At 37.2% G+C, this 24,206-nt stretch overlaps 1 protein-coding gene across 1 annotated transcript in view; it reads right to left on the bottom strand.

The window, feature by feature from the left end:
* PEX7 (peroxisomal biogenesis factor 7) overlaps positions 1-23,913 on the bottom strand; it is an 81,689-nt gene extending 57,776 nt beyond the window's left edge. Inside the window, exons 1-5 of the mRNA XM_033094085.1 lie at positions 23,675-23,913; positions 21,944-22,001; positions 20,929-21,079; positions 5,679-5,756; positions 5,185-5,293 (exon numbers count right to left, since the gene is read on the bottom strand). Of these exons, the coding sequence (XP_032949976.1) occupies positions 5,185-5,293; positions 5,679-5,756; positions 20,929-21,079; positions 21,944-22,001; positions 23,675-23,804 (526 nt within the window). The 5' untranslated portion in view covers positions 23,805-23,913. The remainder of the gene's footprint in view (positions 1-5,184; positions 5,294-5,678; positions 5,757-20,928; positions 21,080-21,943; positions 22,002-23,674) is intronic.
* Between the last annotated feature and the right edge of the window lie 293 nt (positions 23,914-24,206).

Genomic DNA, 24,206 nt, shown 5'->3' with positions numbered 1-24,206 from the left:
TCACTATGAGCATGAAACTCATTAGAATTTACCCTAAAGTAGAAGCAAAAATGATGATTAACTGAAGTTAGGCTAAAGAGTTAATTCAAATTAAATGTGTTACTGTTATCATTTACTTAATACACACCTGGCCTTGTGATCAGCTGCATCACAGAGAAAAAAAAGATCAAAGAAGAAACTTAGGCTTGGAAAAGGAAATGTGACAAGGAAAATATATTACTTGTCCCATCCCAAAAGCCTTGATATTTTGAAAAATAAAAAAAAAACCCATGACAACTTACAAGTTTTAAAAAATAACATTAATAATTTTATAAATTAATGGAGAGCACCACTCTTTATTCTAGAAAGCAATGCTGTTAACTTCAATCAGTGAACAAAACTTTTAAAAACTAAATGCACCTCCATATACAGAAGTTACTATTATTCACTATCATCTTAGATCCAAAAACTTGCTTAATCTAAATGGACATACTTCTCTGTGCATCATTTACCTGAAGGTTTCCACTTCTGAGTGTCTTCAGCCTAACAATACTTAAAGAATTTAGGGACATGTGGTCATTTTTAATTTTTAGAATTAAAAAGAATAAACAAAAGACAAATACCCTATGACCTCACTTATATGTGGAATTAAAAAAAAAAACCATATAGCCACAGAGAACAGATCAGTGGTTGCCAGAGGTGGGCTTTCATAGGTGAAAGTGGTTAAAAGGTACAAATTTCAAGTTATAAAATAAGTCATGCATACGTAAGGTACAGCATGGTAACCATAGTTAATAATACTATTGTTTACTTGAAAGTTGCTGAGAATAGATCTTAAAAAGTCTCATTAAAAAAATTCTAACTGTGGTGATGGTTGTTAACTGGACTTATTGTGGTAATCATTTCAAAATATGCATATCCAAATATTGAATAATTATGTTGTATACCTGATATTAATATATTATGTCAATTATCTCTCAATAAAAAAACAAGTGAAAAGGACTTCTGTGACATCATATTTCTCATGAAAGTCACTCAACTCAACCAAGGCACTCAACCATCCAAGGCATTGATATAACTCATTAGCCAGAAAGGAACAATTATGCTACCGACTGCCTGTCTTTGGATGTTGGACAATTAAATGAGGAGACAATGTTAGAAGCACTCTACCTCTTCCTATAGCTATTGTCTTCTGTCTTCCCTTAATCAACTGAAAGACCTTCCATTTCTTTATCTCCCCTCACGGTTCTGTACCAGCAAACATTTTCTGTAAAGGGCCCAACAGTAAGTATTTTTGGCTCTTAGGGCCATTTGATCTCCTCATAACTACTCAACTCTGCTACTATAGTGTGCAAGCGGCCATAGGTAGTATGTGAATGAATGGGCGTGTCTGTTGCAATAAAACTTTATTTACAACAACTATATGTGGGTCATGTTGATCTGAGGGCAGTACAGCTGACCCTTGAATGATGAACTCAGGGACGAGGGGAGTCAATTCCCTACAGTCAAAAATTCACGTATAACTACTGACTCCCCAAAAACTTCACTATAGTTGTCCCTTGGCATCTGCAGGGGATCAGTTCCAGGACCCATGGGCCCAGGAAACCACAATCCCTGGATGCTCACGTCCTTTATATAAAACGGTGTAGACCAATGCATGCTGTCACCCTTCGCATCAGTGGGTTCCCAACCGCGAATCGAAAATACTGTTTACCAACCTGTGCTCTAGTCTAAGGTTTCTTTTCATTAGTCTCTCCTGGGTGCTCTGATTTACTGCAGTGGCTTTAGCTATCATTTAGGAGCCAATGACATAATTTTTATTCACAAGGCCAAACCTCTCAGCTCCCAGTTCAACCTGCTCATTAACAACCCCACCCGTGTCCCACAGGCTCAACGTGTTCCAAAACAAAACTCAAGGTCTTCTCTGTCAAACATATTTATCTCAGTTGACACCCTCATCCACGAATCTGTCCTTCCCAGGAATCTAAGACAAATTCTAACCTCTTCCACATCTTATGAAATCATCTTTAAATACCACTCAGATCAGCCTGCTTTGTTCCAGACCTTCTGCCACCATCCTCATCCACGCTTCTGTCTCTTCTAATTGTTCTCCCTGTGCCCACTCTTGCTCACCTCCAAGCTATTCTCTACACAACAGCCAGAATGAGTTTTTTTTAAATGCAAGCCTAATCATATCACTCCCTTGCTTAAACCTCTTCCCGCTGTCCATGGGACAAAATCCAAAATCTTGAATTCAGCCCACAAGGCCTGATGTGGGTCCCTGTCTGCTACCCGGACCTCACTTTTACTCCCCTTCCTCTTAAGCAATAGTCTACCGGGCTTTCTTTCCGTTTTTCAAATGCATCAAGTTCTTACTATTGAACATCCTATTTTCTAGGCCTGGAATGTTCTCTTGGCACCCAAGGCCTCCGACTTTTCCATAAGCCAATTCCTTATTCATCTTAAATAAAAGCCAGAAAAAATTGATAGTTTTGACTACTAAAAAAATTAAAACTTTTTACAGTAAGAAATTGATTAAATAGGTTAAAAGGTAAAAAAAACCAACCAAACAAACAAACAAAACACTGGGATGCAGAGGATTAATACCTAAATATAAAAAGAGCTCATATATCAATACAGAAAAACAACAAATATCTCTCAAAAGAAAAATGGGCCAAAGATATAAACATGTAACTTACAAAAGGAGAATTATGGTGGCCAACTGACATATCAGTCTTCACTCTCCTTAGTAATCAAATATGCAAATCAAAACAACAGTTAGATATTTTTCATGCATCAAATTGCCAATATTTAAAAGACTGAGGAGGAGCATCTGTGTATCTGCTGCTCTGTAATAAACACATTTGAAAATTAGTGTCTTATAGGCTATATGTATGCACACACTCCCAAACCACCTAATTTCTCATTCTGGAATACTGTGAGCAGATCCCGGCTTATCCTGCCTATCATATGTAACATGAAGCAGGGTGAGAGTGACTCAAGCAGGCAGTCTGGGAGAGCAGCTCCGACCTTGCGTGTACCAACTAAATTGTTCACCTTTGTTTTAGTCCTACATTTGTTACAGCTTTAATGGCATGCAATACTTTACGCAAATCATCTAAAAGGAAAATGAAGCAATATGTATTAAAGCCATACTTTTTAGGAATCAAAATATTCAGAAAATTTTCCTTAGCCAAATGTTTATTGGTGATAGAGCCACTAAAAGGAACATGTACTTCTTTTTCTATTTTAAATTTGTTTTAACTTCACAAATTTAAATATATAAATTTATAATATAATTCATAATATATAATGAATGGGTATTGTTTTCCATCAAGTTTATTCAAAATTACAGTCTAAGAACTCTTTCTAAATGGTGGCATGATTTACTCAATTCAGCTATAATTCTGGATTAAGGCTACTAAGAAATCTCCACAATCAAAAACTGCTTTTTAAAAACAATGTTTTCAATGGGGAAGAAGAATTTGGGATAGGGGATTTCGTGACTCACAAAGTTATTTTCCTGTATAATTTCAACAACAACAAAGGTTTTACAGCTACAAGCATGTAACATCTCACATTGCTCAGCACATTCAGCCTTTGAAAACATCTGACTTTTTCCTCAAGAATATTCCCCATTAATACTTTAAATTTTTTGTACCATATACTCTGGAATAAGCAAAATAATTTTTATGGAGGAATACAATAAAATGTTAATAGTGGTTATACAGGAGTGGGGAGAGGAGGCTTTTACTTTTTTACTTGGTATGTTTCTGTGTGGTTTAAATATCCTTACTATGTATTGTTAGAATAGGGATTATCTGGCATACCATTTTTGTTTTTCTTTATAAATTTATATTTTGAAACTTATAAAAGTAAAAACTAAAAAGTGATGATCTTATTTTGTCAATCACCACAAATTTAATTAGGATATTACACATTCTTATAACTGTTACACAGACTTGGCAACCTTTGTTCTGATAAACAAACCAAGGATAAAACCATTTAAGCAAAGCAGCTCAGTGGCTAGTAAAAAAAGTTAGGCTGGTTCCCCATTTTGAAGGATTTATAACCAGTTGTAACCTGCCTAGGACAATCTATATTTGTTCATTAATAGTTGTGTTCTATCTAATTCACATTATGAAAATAATGGTGCGGCAGATACTACAATGTTACTAAGAATTGATATTTTATATGCTTAACCACATGAACTATAACTCCAAATGCCTTTCAATGTACTGTTTTCTCGCTGTGAAGAACAAGCCTACCTTCTAAACCTGGGCAAAAGGGAGCATTGCTGTCTCAGCTTCTCCTCCTGTCATCCTCTGGGAAGACCCTGCCACTGAACTTCTTCAAGTAAAATCAGAACAACAGAAGAGAGAAAGGCTAGGCTGGTGCAAAGAAAAGGTAAAGGATGAAAGTACAAGAGCTGTGAGGGCAGAGTTGAAGGGGTGTGAGGAGAAGAAGGCAAACGGCCAGATGGCCAGGGAACAGGCATTGCAGAGCAGCTCAGGACAAGTGAAGACAGGAGAGCTATGTAACAGGCCGTTTGGCAGGTAGACTACGCTGCTTTAAATGGCACTGCAGAGAGGCTGAGCAATGTGTCCCTATAACTTACGTGTAAGTTAGACTGTGCAGGTTTGATATCATTTATCAATTGGCCCACAAACCAAATTTGTAAATCTTTATGCAAACAGTACAATTATTAAATTTCGATAAAATGACTTTTCTCTACCAAAACAAAACAAAAAAGACAGAGACATATAAATGCAAGTATCTACTTTGCCTTAGAACTGCTGACATAAATCAAAAGCAAACAGTCAGAAAAAAGATCAGACCAAAAAAACATCCCTGCTATGGCTTAGTGGCAATGAATTATAAAGAATATTCCTAAAAGGAAGGTAAAGTAAACATTAAGGAGAGACAGATGCCAAAGCCCTCGTTCTTTGTCCCACACCTCTTACCTCTCAAAGAGAAACATGTTAAGTCAAATGCTTAACATCATCAAAAAGTAATTCAAGTGTGGCTAATTCTTGTCTAGAGGTTGGTAAAGAATGAAACCGTCGAAAAAGCACAAAGAATTTTTTTCTTTTTTTTTTTTAGGTTTCTTTTCCTCGAAATCTAAGGTGCACAGCGCCACCTACGGGGAAAGCAAGGCCACCATTTACTACAAGTAAGGCTTTCAGAAAATAGCCAATTATTTACCTGAGGCTGAAGCAAAGCAACCAGGGATGTGGGGAGACCAGATGGTGCTATAAATGACACTTTCATGGCCTCTAAAGGTGCACAGAGACTTTCCCACAGTTGGATCCCACTACAAATAAATGAATAGATCAATTACTGAGAGGAAAATTCAAATGCACGTTTTTATATATACAGTCTTTGTATAGATGTATTTATACATATATATACACACACAATATACATACGTATGTCAAGGATTTCTTAAAGTCTATTTTAATAAAAAGCAAGATGGTGTTTAAGGGGTAACCAAAGTAATCAATGCTGAGCTAATTATTAGTTTGCAGCCAAAAGATTAAAAATTTTAAATTCTAATAAATGCTTTAATACATTTTCTTGAAAAGAAAATTAGCTATCTAATTAAAAAGCTACCAAAGTATGTTCTAGAAAAGGAAAAAAATCAGTGGAAGCTTTGGGGAAGGGAATATTTGCTTTTAAATACAGCAATGGCCACATACCAGTTTGACAGTTTGATCCCATGAACCAGACACCACAAGCTGTTCGCCTCTGGTTTGGCTCCAATCAACACTATACACCTAAAAGTAATTAAAATTGTCATCTAGAAAGCAAAAGAGCATCAAGTTCGGTATTACATTTTATCTCTATAACAGTGATAGCCAGTTAAGACAATTAATTTGCTTTGCTCAAACATCAAAAATAAAGTTCTACAAATCTCAACATGGTGTCCGAGAAATGGAAAGGTCATTTTGTCCATTCCTCCAGACTTATTCCTTGCAGATTGTACTTTAATAGAATTCTACAAAATATTTCCAAACCTTCTTCACTAAAACAAATTATACATATTTTCAACATACCAACAAATCACTGTTTGCAGCACCCTGAAGAAATGTCAAAGCAGATTAGAAAGTTAGTCATTTCAAAAAGCTTGCTGGGTCAATGTTTATCAGAAAGCATTAAAATTCAATTACTATCCCTATCTGGCCTTTCTTAGGAAAAGCTTATAGGAACCAGGTGATCCTTTCAGATCTCTTGGTAAACAGCCTTAGTTACCCAACGCTGCTATTCTAATCTATGCTTCACTGCTCTCAGTGAACCATTTGAAAACTTATGGAAATATTTTCACTGTCATTTTATACAACAGATTACATGCAGATCACTAGGACAAACTAAGTTCAACAAAATATGTGCCTAATTATACTTTATGAAAGTAGTCCTGACATGGATCTGAATGTGTGTCATTAAATGTGACCGGCAGGTTGTTTTGTATCTAAACACTCTTTAACTATTATATTTATGTAGAAAGTATGAGTGTCTGGGGGTTTGTTGTGGCTTAAGTATGGGTTACCTACTCTTGGCTGCCTGGTGCTAAACTAAGCCATGTTGAAGCCTGAGTAAAACACAAACAAACAAAAAAACAGTAAAACTGATCCTGTCTTTATTTTAAACTCTAATATTTTGTTAATCACAGATATTTTTGCATTAATTTTGATTTTTTAAAACTACTGCATTAAGGGATTGTTTTGACTACTGAGTTTTTAGGGGGTCCCTTAAACTGTGTACCCAAGGCGAGTACCTAACCTACCTCACCCTAGTCCTTGCCCTGCTGCTGCCCATATCCAAATGAGAGAAGAGCAGTTGGAACATTAAAGAAACTTCAATCCAGCAACAGAGAACAGCTCATAAAGTATACAGAGAGGGCAGCAAACACCAAAGAGATACTAAAGCCACCTGTTATGGATAGAAAAAGATAGGTTTGGAAGCAATCACTGAAGACCTTGAGAGCTGAAGAGTTTGATTTCTCTAGGTCAGGGTATGGCAAATTTCTTCTGTCAAGGGTCATATAAATATTTTAGGTTTTATGGGCCATGTGATCTCTGTCACAACTGCTCTGCTAAACTCAGTCTCGTAGAGCACAAAAGTACCCACAGATGATACTTAATGCATGGGCATGGCTGTGTTCCAATAAAACTTTATTTACAAATCAGACAGCAGGTTGTGTTTGGCTTTGGTCAAGGCATATGCAGTAGTTTGGCAACCCCTGCTCTGAGCTGATGTGAGCAGTCAAAAATAACCACAATAGCAAATCTTTATTGAGCACTTACTGTGTGCCAGGTATTGTCATAAGCACTTTATGTATTTTATCTCATTTAATCCTCACTTCTATGAAATAGATACTCTTCAAGGCCCAAAGAGGTTAAGTGACGTCTAAATTCCCAAAGCTAGCTGAAATCTGAACCTGGGCGATTATAAATATTAAGGAAATAAAGTCCTGCCCTTGTTGGTACCCCCTTCCCCAGAGCTACATTTGGGCCCAAATTCATTTCATTTTGTTGTCTTGAGTTAATCTGTTTCCAAGCACTCAAAGTCTCTGCCCACCTGGTGAACTCCTGCTCACCTGTCCAGATGTGGTCCCATTATGTCCTTCATGAAATAAGCCTCCCCTGACGAATCCCTCAAAGAGTTAGATGCTTCCTTCTGTGAACTCCAACATCAACTTGTACCTACTTCCAATTCAACATTTCCCGTATTTTACTAAAATTCATGTTGAATGATTGCCAAATCTGCTAGATTTTGGAAGACCCCTCTAAGCAAAATCATCTTGCACGTCGATATTCATTGCAACATAAGAGGCATTCAATACATGGGAGTTAAAAGAACTTAACCCTCCAAATTTATCTTCACAACCTGTATCACTGCTAAGTAGTTAGAAAGAGCCACGGTTTTCCTTTTAGAGGGTAACTGAATATAACTACCATCATGAGCTCAGATGCCACTGCCCCTACACCTTTCCAGCATAACACAGGACTTGAAACCTGATGACTTCCGACCATTTAAAACGGCAAGAGCCTCCATAGGCTCAGCGAGAACCCAACCCTAACGAGAACAAAAGACAGGAGGTAAGAAAGCTGCGCTGATGGCAGCGTTGTGCCAGCTGTCCTATCTGACACACGACAATGTGGCAGGCAGCAGGGCTCTAGGACAAAACTAAGGATAGGACACACATAATGAGGTTAAAAACGGAATAATAAAGAATGAAATAAAGGTGACCCAATCAACGAATGCTTTATTTGCTTTGCTGTGTTTAAAACATAAGGACATGGGAAAGTAACTAACAGTACAAGCCAGGATACAATGTTTAAAAAAAGAAAACTATAGACATACATACAAAAAGGGTGCTGGGTGTGGAAAATTCAGCTTGATGCCCAGGAGAGAAGTAGTCAAGCAGGGCCTTGAGAGACAGCTGGCTCTCATGGCAACAGCAGGAAGCAGAGGTGCCAACACCAACCAGAAATTCCCCCAAAGACATATATGGGCACAGAAAGCGCCATAGAGATCAGGACGAGGGAACACTGCAAGATAATGCAGAGGTTTTGTGCCTGAGGACTGCCAATGATGGTGGCAAGAACAAAACAGGAAGACTGGAGGAAGGAAGATAATGCGTAATTTTAGACACACTGAGTTAGAGATGACAGCAAGATAGTCAAGTGGAAATGTCTCATAAGAACAGGGTTTGGGTGTTAACCTCAGGCTCTGAAAAAAGTTTACAGCCAGAAGATGTTTGGAAGACAATTGAAAAGGCATCACTGGATTCCATGATCCCAACTGCAAATTAATTCACTAATCTATCTATTCAACAAATATTTATTAAGCACCTACTATGTATAAGGTTCGGGGGGAGGGGATACACAATGTTAGAAAAGATAGATGAAGTCCCAGCCCTCATGGATCTTATTTGTTTATGTATTTACGTATTTGTTTGCTTTGACCTTATATTTTCACAGGGGAAGACAGGCTGTAAGTAAATAAATATATAACTTCAGGTTTTGATTTTTAAAAAAACACAAAGCAAAAGAAAGCAAAGTAAGGAGACTAGAAAACAATGACAAGGGCAGGAGGTCACTTCTCCAGAGAGTGGTCAGGAAAGACCACTGAGCAGAGAGAGACCTGAGTGCAGGAAAAGAACTCTGCAGATTTGAGAGGAAAGGCTTCCGGTAGAAGAACAGGGAAAGACCTTGACGCACGAAACAAGACTGTCATGTCTGAGAAACAGAAAGATCAAATAGTTAAGAGGGACAAGATCGCAAAGGGCCGTGGTTACAACTTTGTATATAATTTCCCATGAGAGGCTACAACCGTCAACCACAAGCTACCACCTAGAATACAGCAGTCTTTTAACTGCTCTCCCCATCCCTTCTCGTTCACCTCGAATCCATTATCTACTCTGCAAAAAAGAAATAACTTTTATAAAACACAAATTCATGGCACTCCCCCGCAGAAAGCCCTTCAGCGGTTTCACACTATGTGGCTCCACTATGTGTTACCATCCTCACTGAGCACTGAGATTCATCCGTACAATTGCTGATTACCCAAGGGTCAAAATCATGCAAAACTGTGCATGGCTTAGGATGCATACATACGTAATAAAACTAAAAGGAAAAACAAAAAATTTATAAATAGAAAATTCAGGATAGTGATTGCTCCTGGGAAGAATGGAGGAAGGAAAAGGAGGGAAAAGGACGGAATCAGAAAAAAGGAGATAGAGGAAGGACAGAATCAGTAACCAGGGGCTCCAACGATATAGGTAATGTTTTATTTCTTCAGCTAGATGATGAGTGTTCGTTATATATTCTTACATCTTACATATATTTTATATGCATGAAATATTTCATAGTAAGTTATTTTAAATCTTCAATGTCTTTCCACTGATCTTAACATAAGAGCCAAAATGCTAACTGTTCTGGGCACAGACTCAATCCTTCCCCTCCAAGCGTGTACCTCCCTTTGCTTCTAAGCATATTCCTCTGACCTCTCCATCTGAAGAGTCAATTCCTACTCTCCCGTCAGACTACAGGATGCTCTCCCTATCCCTTCCCCAGACAAGATCCTCCTCTCTTGCAGCACTCGGTACATTCACAGCCCTTACCACATTGTAAATGATAACGAGCAGCCTAAGTCTCGCTCCCCTAGAGAGGACAAGGGCTCCAGAAGGGCAAGGACCTGCCCTTTGTATATACTTTGTATATATACAAAGGTGACTTGTTCACCTTCCGCACACTAGGCCTGGTACAGTCCTTTGCATAGTCGAGTTCATCACAGTCTTTTTTGGAATGAATGAAGGGGCAGAGAAACCAATCTGAATGGAAAGCACATCTCACATTAGTCCACTCTTCCATTTCCCTATTCCCAATTTCCCCCTCCACTCCCATTTAAACAGTAGACATGGCAAATGGTCAAATTAAGTATGAAAAAGAAGAGAGATACGCAGTTATGCTTTAAAAGCAGGGTCCTCTAAAGGCCTATCTTATGAAATTACTCTTGGCGGTGGTGAAGAAAATTAATTGAGAGACTGCAAAAAAAAAAAACACCTACTGAACAATATTTTGTGCTGCTTTATGAAATCTGCACCTCATCAAAACCACAGTTTGAGAGTACAAATTTTATTACTAAAACCAATTCCCAAAGAGCTCATTTTTAATCTACTATATAGTGTTGCCCTTTTAAGTTGGTCTATTTAATTAAAAGTCACCAAATAAAAACTACGTCCGGAATGTTCACACTTATCTGTATCAATACAAAGGAAATGGACACTGACTTTTAATCACTGAATGATTAGAAAGGGCTGCATACTTCTATTAATGTGAAACAATATTTTTTTAATTTTTCACGTTAAAAATTTTTAAATGTGCACAAATGTAAGAAAACAGCATAATAAATCCCCAGGTATCCATCATACACCTATAATTATGAACATTTTGCTCCTCTTGTTTTATCTGTTCCATTATTCACTGATTGACTGACTGCTGGAGTATTTTAAGGTCAGACCATTTCATTCATAAATACTGCAGTAGATAAGGTTTTTTTGTTTGTTTGTTTTTAAATAAACACAAGACCATTTTCACACCTAACAGGATTAACAAGTTCCTTAATATCCTCTAATACTCAGTCCATATTTATATATCCCCGATTGTCTCAAAGATGTCTTTTTATAGTTACTTTGAATCAGGATCCAAACAAAATTCACATTTTACACTTAGGTGTAATGTCTCTTAAGTCTCTTCTAATCTAGGAATGTCCTCTTCCCCACCTTGCTTTTCCTGCCCACCTTTACCCATGACATTTATTTCTTGAAGAAACAAAGTTAATGATCCTGTAGAATTTTCTACATCCTGGACTTGGCTAATTGTTTCGTCATGGTGGTGTTTAACTTTTTCCTCTACCCTTCCTATTTCCTTTAAATTGAAGTTAGATCTAGAGGCTTGATTAGATTCAGTTCAATCTTTTCTTAGCTTCCTATTCTATTAGGAGGTATATCATTTCTGGTTGACCTAATTTTAGTGATCCTAAAATTGTTCAGAAGATGCATGAGTTTTAAATTAATGATTTTAGCATCCATGGATGACCTTGCCTAGTCATTGTTTCATTAGGGGCTACTAAATGGTCATTTTCTAATTCTGTCATTCCTTGTGCATTTATTAGCAAGATTCTGTTAATAAGAAATTTTTTCCACATCAACTGTTTGATTACCCCATGATAACAATCATACAGGAAAGGCAGGATAAATGCCTTGATTCTTTACCTTGATTTATCAATTTTCAGAAGGAGTCAGTTGTCCTGGTAATCTTCAATGGTGACCAGTTTTTGTTGTTGTTGTTGTTGTTGTTTTAATGAGTGAAAATATACATATAAGTGTGTGGCTCTTTGTGTGTATAGTATTTCAATGCACTGTTGTCATTCTTTATAATGTTCAAATTGTCCCATGATTGGCCAATGAGGGCCTCTTCAGGTTGTCTCTTTTAAACTTTTGACATGATCCCAGGGGCCTTTCATAGCTTTCTGACACCAGAAGATATCTTGGATTCATCTTACCTGTTTCCTTCCCAGTCCTGGACTTGACTACTTCTCCAAAGATCCCCGTTCCTTTTAGCGGGAAATAGTATTTAGAGGCCGTAATCTGGGCTCTAAGGATATTCACTGAGACTGAGAGGTCATTGCTTCTTGGTCTTTACTATCCAAAGAACTAGGAAATACGTACTTTTTCTTAGACAGACAAAAATAGTTCATGAGTCTATGTGGATATTTCCCATTCAATTTTAAGATTAAATGTTTCTCTATAACTTCTTTATCCTCATATCACTTTACCCTTACATTGAAACTTTTGGTTTCTAATGACATAATTACTGATAATGCTTTAACATACTTAACATACAACAGAGAGTTTCAAAATAACAATACTAATTTTTCTGAATGCAGTTTAAAACTTTTTTGTTCTTTTTTATTATCAGGCATATACCATTTGGTACGTACAATTATAATACTGTGTTTTTAAAGTGACTTGAAATAATTATTTTCAATGTCTGGTTATGACACCATTTGATATACGACTAAATTAATGTTTGTTTTTAATTGTTTGCAATAGCTTTTTTCTTTTTATTTAAATTGTGGTTTTTAATTATTTAAAATATTTCAATTGCTCCAAGGTCAAAACTATAATACAAAATATATTTGGAGAAATCGTGTTTCCATCTTTATCTCCTCTCTCCTGCTTGCTTCTTCACCCCCTTTAACAGTAACCATTTTTATTAGCTTTCAAATTATCTTTCCATTGTTTCTTTTTGAAAAAAATATGTAAACTATATATATTTATAATACATTATATAAATATATTTGAATATGTATGCTTGTATTCCTCCCTGTCTTACATAAAATATTTAAATAGTTCTGCCAATAATTCATTCATGAATTTAGTAAAGAAGCAGGATACAAAATTAATATTCAGAAATCAGTTCATTTTTATATACCAATAATAAAATATCAGAAGGCGAAATTAAGAAAACAGTCCCATTTACAATTGCTTCAAAGACTATTAAAATACGTAGGAATAAATTTAACCAAAGAAATAAAAGACCTGTACTCAGAAAATTATAAGACACTGAAGAGAGAAATTAAAGAAGATACAAATAGATGGAAACACATACCATGCTCATCAATAGGAAGAATTAATATAGTTAAAATGTCCATACTGCCTAAGGCAATATACAGATTCAGTGCAATTCCTATCAAACTACCAAGGACATTTTTCACAGAAATAGAACATATAATCCCAAAATGTTTATGGAACCATAAAAGACCCTAGATAGCCTTGGCAATCTTGAGAAATAAGAACAAAGTGGGAGGTATAACGATACCTGACATCAAATTATACTACAAGGCTACAGTAATCAAAACAGCATGGTACTGGCAAAAAAAAAAACAACAGACACATAGATCAATGGAACAGACTAGAGAGCCCAGGAATAAATCCATGCCTATATGGTCATTTAATCTATGACAATGGAAGCAAGAATTTACATTGGGGTAAAGACAGTCTATTCGATAAATGGTGCTGGGAACCTTGACAGACACATGCAAAAAAATGAAGGTGGACCACCTCCTTCCACCATATACAAGAATAAATTCAAAATGGATTAAAGACTTAAATGTAAGATCTGAAACCATAAAACTCCTAGAAGAAAATACAGGAAGAAAGTTTACAGACATTACCCAGAGTAATATTTTTACTGATATATCACCTTCGGCAATGGAAGCAAGAGAAAAAATAAACATATGGGATTACATCAAACTAAAAAGTGTTTTACAACAAAGGAAACCATCAATAAAACAAAAAGGCATCCTACTGAATGGGAGGAGATATTTGTCAATGTTATATTTGATAAGGGGTTAATATCACAAATTTATAAAAAACTCACTCAACTCAACTCCAAAAAAACAAACAACCCAATTAAAAAATGGGCAGAGGACATGAAGAGACATTTTTCTAAAGAGGACATACATATGGCAAACAGACATATGAAAAAATGCTCAACCTCACTAATCATTAGAGAAATGCAAATAAAAACCACAATGAGATACCACCTCACCCCAATCAAAATAGCTATCATCAATAAATCAACAAAAAGTGCTGGTGAGGATGTGGAGAAAAGGGAACACTTGTTGGTGGGGTCGCAGATTGGTGCAGCCCTATGGAAAACAGTATGGAGGTATCTCAAAAAAACTGGAAATGGAACTACCTTATGACCCAGCAATTCCACTCCCAGGTATCTATCCAGAAAAATCCAAAACACTAACCCGAAAAAATGCATGTACCCTGATGTTTACTGCAGCACGATACACAACAGCCAAGACATGGAAACAATCGAAACACCCATTGGTAGACGACTGGATTAAGAAACTATGGTACATTTATACAATGGAGTATTACTCAGCCATAAAGAAGAATGAAATCTTACCATTTGCAACGATATGGATAGACCTAGAGAACATTATGCTAAGTGAAATAAGTCAGACAGAGAAAGACAAATACCATATGATCTCACTTACATGTGGAATCTAAAGAAAAGAATAAACGAACAAACTAATCAGAAACAGTCTGAGCTATAGAGGAAAAACTGAGGGTTGCTAGTTAGGAGAGGGGGTGGGGCTGAGGGAGAAGGTGAGGGGATTAGAAAGCACAGTCAGTAACCACAAGATGGCCACGGGGATACGAAAGTCAGTTTGGGGAATGTAATCAATAATGTAAAGATTTTGTAGGGTATCTGATGGACACTTGTCTTATGAGGGAGACCACCTCAGGGATGATGTAGATGCCTGATCACTGCACTGTACACCTGAAGCTGAATAATAATGAATGAACTATATACATATATATATATATATATATTTTTCCCCCCACAAGAAGTGAGACACAGCATTAGGAACAGAGACAGTGGAAATGTAACGGCTGTATGCAATGTCAGAGGGGTAATAGACTGGGGCAGGGATTATCATTTTGTGAGGGGTATAAATGATAAATGTCTAACTATTATTACATTGTTTTGTACACCTGAAACTAATTAAAAAAAGAGAAAAAAACGAAAAAAACTCATTCATAGGATATCAGATTGTAGCTAAACTGAAATGAATTTCTAGTTTCATATGATTAAAAATTATCAAAAAAAATTACGTAATTCTCTATATATTTCCTAATAGATTCTAAAATAGGAGATATGGGGTTCTAGTTCCTCGGTAATTCACTCCTTAACTTGCTTCAGAGACATCCATAGTGTTTGAGACCTGCACTGAGTATGTGACAGAGAGCCCAGATATAGCATCAGTAGTCAGGCATGAAAGTCATTCTCCACCCAAATATATTCCATTACAGTTTCCACTTATTTAAAACTATCATTTTCCCTTCTTTACAAAAAAGTTTCAAAGCTTTGAGATAAAACAGACTATGAGTTAACACTTTGCAAGGCAAACCAAATAACTCCTTTTATTATTTTTTACAATCTACCTTTTGAATCTATAACCCTCAAATTATTAGACAATACACATACCAAAGTGAATAGAATTGAATGCCTATTAAGTTAAGGCCGCAGCATCCAAACATTGCTGCACATTGGACTCACCTGGGAATCTTTATACAGTACTGATGACTGGCCCCACGCCCAGACACTGTGACCTGGGCGTGAAGATTTTTAAAACCTCCTTAGCTGATTCTAATATGTAGCAAAGTTTGGAAACCACTGAATTAAGACAAGCACTTGTCCACTTTTTCCATTTCAAACACTAAAATTATAAATGCCTACTTTATAGTCTAGTCCTATCCAACATCCAGAAAGATGGACTAAGTGGAAAATGGGTAACAGTCATCTATCCCTGTATGTCCTGTCTTCTGCCTACAGTGTGTGGCCCCAAACCTACACAATCCAATCCACCTCTCTCCTTAAAGTTCAAAGCATGAAGTCCAACTGCCAGCCAGGTATTTCAGGCCCTGCAGGACAGGCCCATATCCAACTTTGCTGCCTCGTTTCTCACCATTCTTCCACACACACTTGACAGTCCAGCCAAACCGAAGGGCTGCGGTTTCTTCGACATGTCATAACTCTTTCACAGCTCTGCACCTTTGCAGATGATCTTTTCCATCAGAAATGCCCTTTCCCCTTCGGGCTGCCTTGCAAACGCCTACTAATTGCCCAAGACTCAGCTTAAGTAGCAACTTTTTTGTGACAGTCCTTGGTTCCTGCTCTCTGTGTACCTTCTAGACACTTCTTTTCAACTTGACCACATTGTATTAAATGGTTTTCTTGCATGTGCCAGAATTACTACCAGAGATTAGCACCCGCGTTTTCAATGACTCACACACATGCCTGGCATATAACATGTGCTACCAGTCTGGAGAGGTCTAGCTCTTTCAATGCAAATTCAATCTTTGAAATACTAAACAAAGATCCCCACCCCCCACCAAGTGAATGCTTTTAAAACACAGGATTGAAAGCGGATAAGAACTATTACATCCTATTGATACTAAAATCCAAATTGGTTCAACTGATACATAACTAGAAACTATTTTCTCTACAATCACATTTTGAGGGGGAAAAGTTTTAAAGTGCTATTTTAAATGATCGTAATATCTTAATGCAGTAACCTACTCTAGAATGAATGACTAAGCCTGACTAAATACGCAAAAGGAAATATATATCAAGTTCAATTGTGCCCTTGCTTTTATAAAAAAGACTAGGAAGGAACAAAGGGAGAGAAGATGGGAGGGAGAGAGGAAAAACTATTCATTTGGTTGAAAAATCTGTTAAGCAGATATATTTAAACATAAATACATTTCTAAAGAGAAGTGGTGTTAGATACATGAGTAGTTGTACTCTGCATTGACATGTTTCATGGGCACCCATCATTATAAACTTTTCAGCTTCTTTCATTATCAAAAGGGTAAATAATTGATTCTTTTTTTAAAGAAGCAAGATCTTAACCATATGGCACATCTTTACTATAGAATGTATACTTAAATACATTTTCTCTACAACAAGATACTAATTAGTTGCAGACTTAGTTCAAAGATAAGTTTTTATAGGCAATGATCAAAAAACTTGAAATGGATCAAATATCTTTTAAAATTTTTCAGTAAATTGTTAAAGTCTTGCTATTTGACAATGAAGACAAATTTTAATTATTTTTAAAAATTGTTAATAAGCACACTGAAAACTAGATATTGAAATAAACATTGAGTCTACGTTACCTTTAAAATCAGTTTTAACTCACTTTCAACAGCACAGTGTTGTAAATCATGAAGTAGAGAAACAAAATTCCCAACTCACCCTCTCGTTTTTTTCTCCTTCTTGCTGAACTTTTAAACATTTTCCTCTTCTTCCACTCCTAGTATATATACATCAGTAGTCTAAGCTAAAGGCATTTTACGGGGCTCAAAAGACATAAAGGCTTCTGCAGACCCCAGTCAAACAATACAGAGAAGACTCTGATTTCTGCTTTGATGCTAATTTTATAAGTTATTCAAAGGAATATGTCCATGATTTTTTTCATTTCACCAAGACCTTCATTCCTCAAGGCCTAAAATATATCTAGGTCTTGGATTTCTCATTCTTACTTCAGTACCTACTTATCTATCTGAAAACTGACTGTAGGACATTTCTCAGTCATTCAGTGGTGAAATGAGTAACTGGAGGATTCTTTCATGTTTCGTGTTTTTCTAACCCAATTATAAGAGCAAATAATAATAATAATAGCTAATATTTATTCGGTGTTGGCTCTGTTCTAAGATCTCACAACAACAGTAAGACACTGACACTATTATCCTACTTTGCAAATGAAGATACTAAGGTTTAGGAAAAATAAGTAACTTGCCAACGTCATAAGGCAGGGAAGTTACAGAGTCAGAATTCTGAAAGCTTGCTGTTCATCCTTATTCTATACGCTCTCCCAGAGGAGAAAATGACCCATTGTGTGCTATTCTATTGTATAACATAGCTTACCTGAACACATTGGTGGAAAAAAATAGGAATCAGCTATGCTCATTCACTTCATTTAACAAACATTTATTAGCGCTTCAAAACTCTGTTTGACCTTAAATCCTTTTAAGTGTTTGAGTATTTAGTATGAGACAAATTTTGAATAAACGCTGTATTTCTCTTTAATGAAAAATGCCAAATATGTGGTATTATAATACTGAGCTTTAAGTTGATTATCAGAAAGTCTTTCTCTTTACAATCGCATGGAGGATGACCTTTATGAGATTCCTACAGTTCTCTATTCATTACCCTGCTTGGTGTCGTTTGAGTTTTACTAACAACATGAGAAAGACAAGAAGTAATGTTGTGGCACAGAGTGATGGCCGACTTCTTACCCCGAGAACCCTAATTTTGTCCTTCAGGGAAAGCTCTGTGCCTCCTTCATCCCAGGGGTGAATTTTATTTAGGTGAAGGTGGGAGTGGGCACGTGATGCTCTTCTAGCCACTGAGACATGAAGAGGTATCTGCTGTGGGGCTTTAGGGAAGCTTTTCTTAATCTTGTAAGAAATACCTAGATAGGAACGTTTACTTTTTTTGCTGTTTGACCTCAAAGATGAGATAATACTTGGAACTATATGGAGCAGAGGAAGAAAAGAACCTACTAAGGATAGCAGAGTGGAAAGGCAGGAGGAACTTGGATATTTGATGGCATTATCAAGCCCTGAACTAACCAAGCCTAGATCCATTCCATCTCCAAATGCTGGGTTATGTGAAATAATAAAGTCTAATGGTTGAATGCATTTTTGTTGGTTTTCTATTACACTAATAGCCAAAGCTTCCTAACTGATACAAATGCTTATCAAAAATTCCACTTGAAAAGATAATGACTAGAATAATAGTCTGACCAAAAATAACAACAAAGTATGTCTTCAATTCGAAAAACAAGTTACATAATTATATAATGATACAAACATAGTTTCACAGCAGTTCAAACAACAAAGATCAAGGTTCTTTACTAGTGGATTCAAAGTAACCCAATACTAAAACATGGCTGAAGAAAATGTACAGCCAATGTTAAGCAATATTATTAGAATTAGAGGCTCAAGATTATAGTGGCAAAATCTTAGAAAGCTCAGTACTAATCATCACTTTTCTGGAATAAATTAGGTATGCGACATTAAAAAAACAGGGGAGTAAGCAAAGGAGTTCACCAGGAGGGTGAAAAAAATGTAGAGACCATGTAATCTGAGGACAGGTTGAAGAAATTACAAAAGCACAGTCTGAAAGAGGGAAGACTAAAAGGGGACATGATAGCTCTTTTCAAGAGTTTTTCTAGAAAAGGGGGGCTGAACTTAAGTCTCACCACTTCAGAGAAAGGTATTAGAAGCAACAGTTGGCTGCTATGAAAGATAGAGCTTGGCTTAAGGGGGTAATTTTCTAACCATTAGAGCAATCTAAAAGTCAAATAAGTTATCACATGAGATAGTGAAATTCAATTTCACTGAAACGAAGTAAAGACTGAGAAACCATCATGAGGAACATTCTAGAACAGTATTTCCCAGAAGATATTACACACACCAAGGGTTGTACAAGAGATGATTTTTAACTGGTACACACATTTTATTTTATTCATTATATATTTATTTTAATATACATTAAAAATTAATAAATGTATACACTAAGTCATCAATCCCATGGTTTCTTGAATATAATTGTTTTAAGATAAGTGAAATAACAATGTAAAGCTCATTTAAAGTAAAACATTAAATCAATATATCCTATTTAACATAATTAGATATTTGCTAATCCATTAGTTACAGCCCTAGAATTCATATAGATAAGCAATACAAGGCACCAAAGATTTAAGAAAAAGAAAAAAAGAAAACATTTGAGAAGAAAAATATCTTTTAAAAAATAAAAGAAAAACATTAAGTCAATTATAATATAAGTGGTATAAGAAAATGGCAAAAATCATGAAGGTACCACAAAAAATGTCTGAATTTTTACATGCCTCTCTGTGGAGATTCTTGCATTGAACATCCTAAAACTAAATTTCCTCCTTCCCACAGTTGTCTTACTACTCAGTGATTCAGAAAACATGATTCAAAAAGCCTTCACAATAAAATAGAGGAACTAAATTTTCCCATTATTTTCAGTCACAATCTAAGAAATACTGATTTTTATCAGCTATATCTATTAAATGATGTCTGGAATCCTCACAAAACTAATCTTTTATTGCAAAAGACTAATATTTTTGCATCTAACAAGCATTTATTGAAGGCCTTCCATGGGCCAGGTGCTGTGGTAGACACAAATTCGAAAGTAAATTTGCAAGTTTTCATTTGAAGGATCTATTCCTACCTCAAGGAAAATTTACGATCGTTTAAGGTAAAACATCCCATCAAAAATATATGTGTATTTTAATATAACTAAAGGCCAAACTATTTTCTATGCTACCCACACACACACACAAAATATCTACACACATGAACCACATTTACACTTAAAATTTCTTCAGTAAGCTCAGTCTCATATTCAGTATCTGATGCTCTTGCTCCAATATATTCTGGAAATCCTCAGGAAGCTTAATGACCTAAAGGCAATCTTGTGACGTCTTGGTGAAAAGACAGCCTAGGTCTTTCCTGAGGCAGAGTACGGCAGACATATTCTTACAGCGTAAAGAAAGCCATCTGACCCACTGGAGGAAGTGGGGCTATACTATGCTTACTACTGGAGGCTTTTTTACTGACTAATGAGAAGCCTGACCTTTTCTTCTTTCCCAGTTCCTTAGGCCAAGAGGTACTTTATGTCTGAATAATCAAATAAGAAGTGACATCTAACATGTACGACAAACACTAAAGCTTAAACTTGTCCCCTGAAGACATAGCCCCGTGTTTCCCAAATGTATTTAATCCAAAGAAAAACCATAAGCTCAGAGAGGTTCCCTTCCTACCTCCTGAGTGTGTTCCTTGTAGACTTGCAGTGGCCCTGCGGCTTTGGCGGTGTCCCACACCTGCAGCGAGCCGTCACCACTACAGGTGACCAGGATATGTTCATTGTTCTCACTCCAGGTCACATCAAACAAACCATCATTCCAGTCAAAGCTACACCAGGAAAGTTAAAATGAAAAATCTAGTTATATAGGCAACTGAATCTAAAATAATAATAATTTTACAGTTTTTTTAAGTGTATAACATTTTAACACATATTTTCTTACATGCTCTTCACAACGATGAGAGATAAGTAGAGTAGGCCCTTAATGGACAAACAAGTTCAGAGAGGTTAAAAGAATAGCACAGGTCATACAGCTAGAAAACTGCAAAGTTAGATTCAAATTAGGTCTCCCATCTAGGAATATAGCAAGCACTATTTTCACGTGGGCATGCTGCCACACCTGGGTGATCACTGTCTTTTGTGGTTCATAGGTGGGGCCAGCAAGCACTTTAAAATACTAAGTCAGACCAATAATTTCAACTTTTCCCGTAAATCTTTCACCTGAGCTATGAGTGGGTAGTTACTTTCTGATGGCATTTCCTTGCCTTTCTCTGCCTTTGACTAACGCTGATGGAGGTGTTAATGAGTCCAACAGATATACAATCAAGACATGCATGGAAAGAAAGGGAAAGAGGCACTAGATAATCTACAAAATGAATAAGTAAAGCTAAACTACATTAAGAAGACAGCAAGGACAGAAACATCACACAGCAGTATACTAACTAGTTCATTTTTGTTTTATGTTTAAGTTTTATAATTTATAAACGGACATTGAAACAAGAGCTTTAGAAGAACAATGACGATCAAACGTAATGGCAAAAATACACTCCACACTATGCAAAGGCTGAAGTTTAATACTGCAAATTTAGAAGTTAAAAAAACTTTATCGATAAAAAAGATTCACAACCTAATTCTACCAAGGCTTTAATAACAACAGAGAATATATGTAAGTTAACTAATTAGAGTCACCTTACCTTCTAAAAATTCTAAGCCCAGATTCATTTTGATCCAATATTAACAGAGTTCCACAGCCTATGGAGAAAAAAAAATTGAGGTAATGTTGTTGAACTTGCTGGGGAACCTTCCAAGATCAAAGAGGGATCCAGCACTGAGTACCTAATTTTATTACCACAAATTTCTTCCTAAAGTTATTGATACCATGTATACAAAATGGTTAGCTTGTTTTCTCCATTTCTGTCTTTCTATATTAAATATTGAACTTATCATCTCATCTAAGCTTGGAATCCAGACACAGCTCTAACAGAGAAGAGAGATCCTGGGGTTCATATTCTGTGGCCAGGCAGGGTGCCAGGCACACAAACCTCCCAAATGCGTGTTACCATCCCTATTTACAGGTGACAAACCTCAGACTTTCAGATCCTAGGGACTCTGCTCTACTACAACACACTGCATCACCAATAAATCTAAAATGCATTCAATATGGGATTTTAAAACAAAATAACTGGTGGAATACCACATACTTGGTGGTAAAGTGCTAAACACAATATATCAGTTATCTACCAAAGATGAATTATTTTATTCAGAGACCAGTGGATTTTAAAAGTTATATTTGTTATAGGAACTGAAGGGAAAAGAAAAATAACTCTTCTATTTAAACATGACTGATTTTTTTTTTAAACTGTCAACTCCTTTTAAGTTTTTTAAAAGTATTTAAAATACCTCCACAAACTCATGGGTCTTCAACCTAACCTGGTGGGCAATTATCGTAAATCTGAATGTGCAAGCACTGAGAGCTGGAGGTGAAATATAAAAAAGCAAACACCGTGTTTCCCCGAAAATAAGACTGGGTCTTAAGTTTTGCTCCAAAAGAAGCATTAGGGCTCATGTTCAGGAGATGTCATCCTGAAAAATCATGCCAGGGCTTATTTTCCTGTTAGGTCTTATTTTCGGGGAAACACGGTACTTCCCTCCCTCTTGGTTTTAGAAATTACATTATTTTTTCGGCTGCAGGACCAAACAAAAACTGTATCGAGAGCTGACAGTATGCAGTCACTTGTTTCATAGAGCTTCAGTGTGTAAATAATAGCTAGGACATGAATTAAAAGAAAAATTAAGAATGGAAGCCCATCTTTCAATCTAGTTAATGACAGGAGACGACTTAAACCTGAAACATGTGCTTCCAAATGTATTATTCCTGAGACAATAAAAGGTGAGGGCAGAACCTGATTAACTTCATGACGGCAACTGCGGGGAGACCTGAAGCTCTGCTCAGGGGTATCCGATTTAGGACCGACAGCCCGAATGTAAACTATGGGGAATGTGGACCAAATAACAGGTAACGGGGTGACTCTGCAGCCCGTCTTCCAAGTGCTGTCGGTCGGGTCAGACCTGTCCGAGGGGCCGCCCAGGCTAAACCTACCCTCTCCAGGGCGGCATGTGCCTGGAGGTGTGTGTCGGTGAAATTGGCGCGGTCTTAAGAAATAAGTACATGGGCCACCAGGCACCTTCCATATGCTACTTCTGCACGGTAACTGGAAGGAAAAAAAAACCAAAACAACCTGACACTATCTCCAGACCTACTCCCCACTCTGGACAAAGGAAAGAGTGGGAACCAGCCGGCTCCTCTGCTCCCCCTGGCGTTCAATTGTGGGGCTGTCCACTGTCGGAAGTGCTTTCCAACGACCGGGAGAAGCCGGGGCTCGGCTGGAACCCGCCCCCGCCCCGGCGGCGCGGTCTGGCCTCACCCGCGATGCCGTAGTGCTGCGAGGCGGCGCAGGCCAGGCGGCCGGGCAGGTACGGGGAAAACTCGGCGGCGTAGCCGTGGCGGCCCGGCACCCGCAGCGTCCGCACCGCTCCGCCTTGCGCCGCGTTCATCCCGCCCGCCGCCTCTGGGACTCGCCGGCCCGGCCGCCGGAGCCGCTCCGAGGCGGAGGCCTACGATCCGTACTCGCTCGGACAAATGGGAGACCCAGGCAGGCGAGGCGGAAGTGAGGACACCCGGCGTCCGTAGTGCTGGATTTCTGTTGGTTCTCAAATGAAAAGTCATTGAAGCCAACCAAAGCCATTTTTGTTTTGGGCAAAACAAACGGATTGACGCCACCTGTAATAAATTAGGTACAGGAGGGCAGTGATTCTACGGTTAAGTGGTGATTATGACAACGCTTGTTTTTGCATATCAGCCTGCACTGCGAGGCTATCTGGTTTTTATTAACTCATTGAGCTTTTGAAAGACTGCCATCAGGAAATGTTCCTAAGGATTACAAAGCGAGAAAAGTT

The sequence above is a fragment of the Rhinolophus ferrumequinum genome, chromosome 3 (genome assembly GCF_004115265.2).
Source record: "Rhinolophus ferrumequinum isolate MPI-CBG mRhiFer1 chromosome 3, mRhiFer1_v1.p, whole genome shotgun sequence".
NCBI lineage: Eukaryota > Metazoa > Chordata > Mammalia > Chiroptera > Rhinolophidae > Rhinolophus > Rhinolophus ferrumequinum.
Note: the sequence above shows the minus strand (reverse complement) of the source record. Positions and strands in the feature narration are given on the sequence as shown.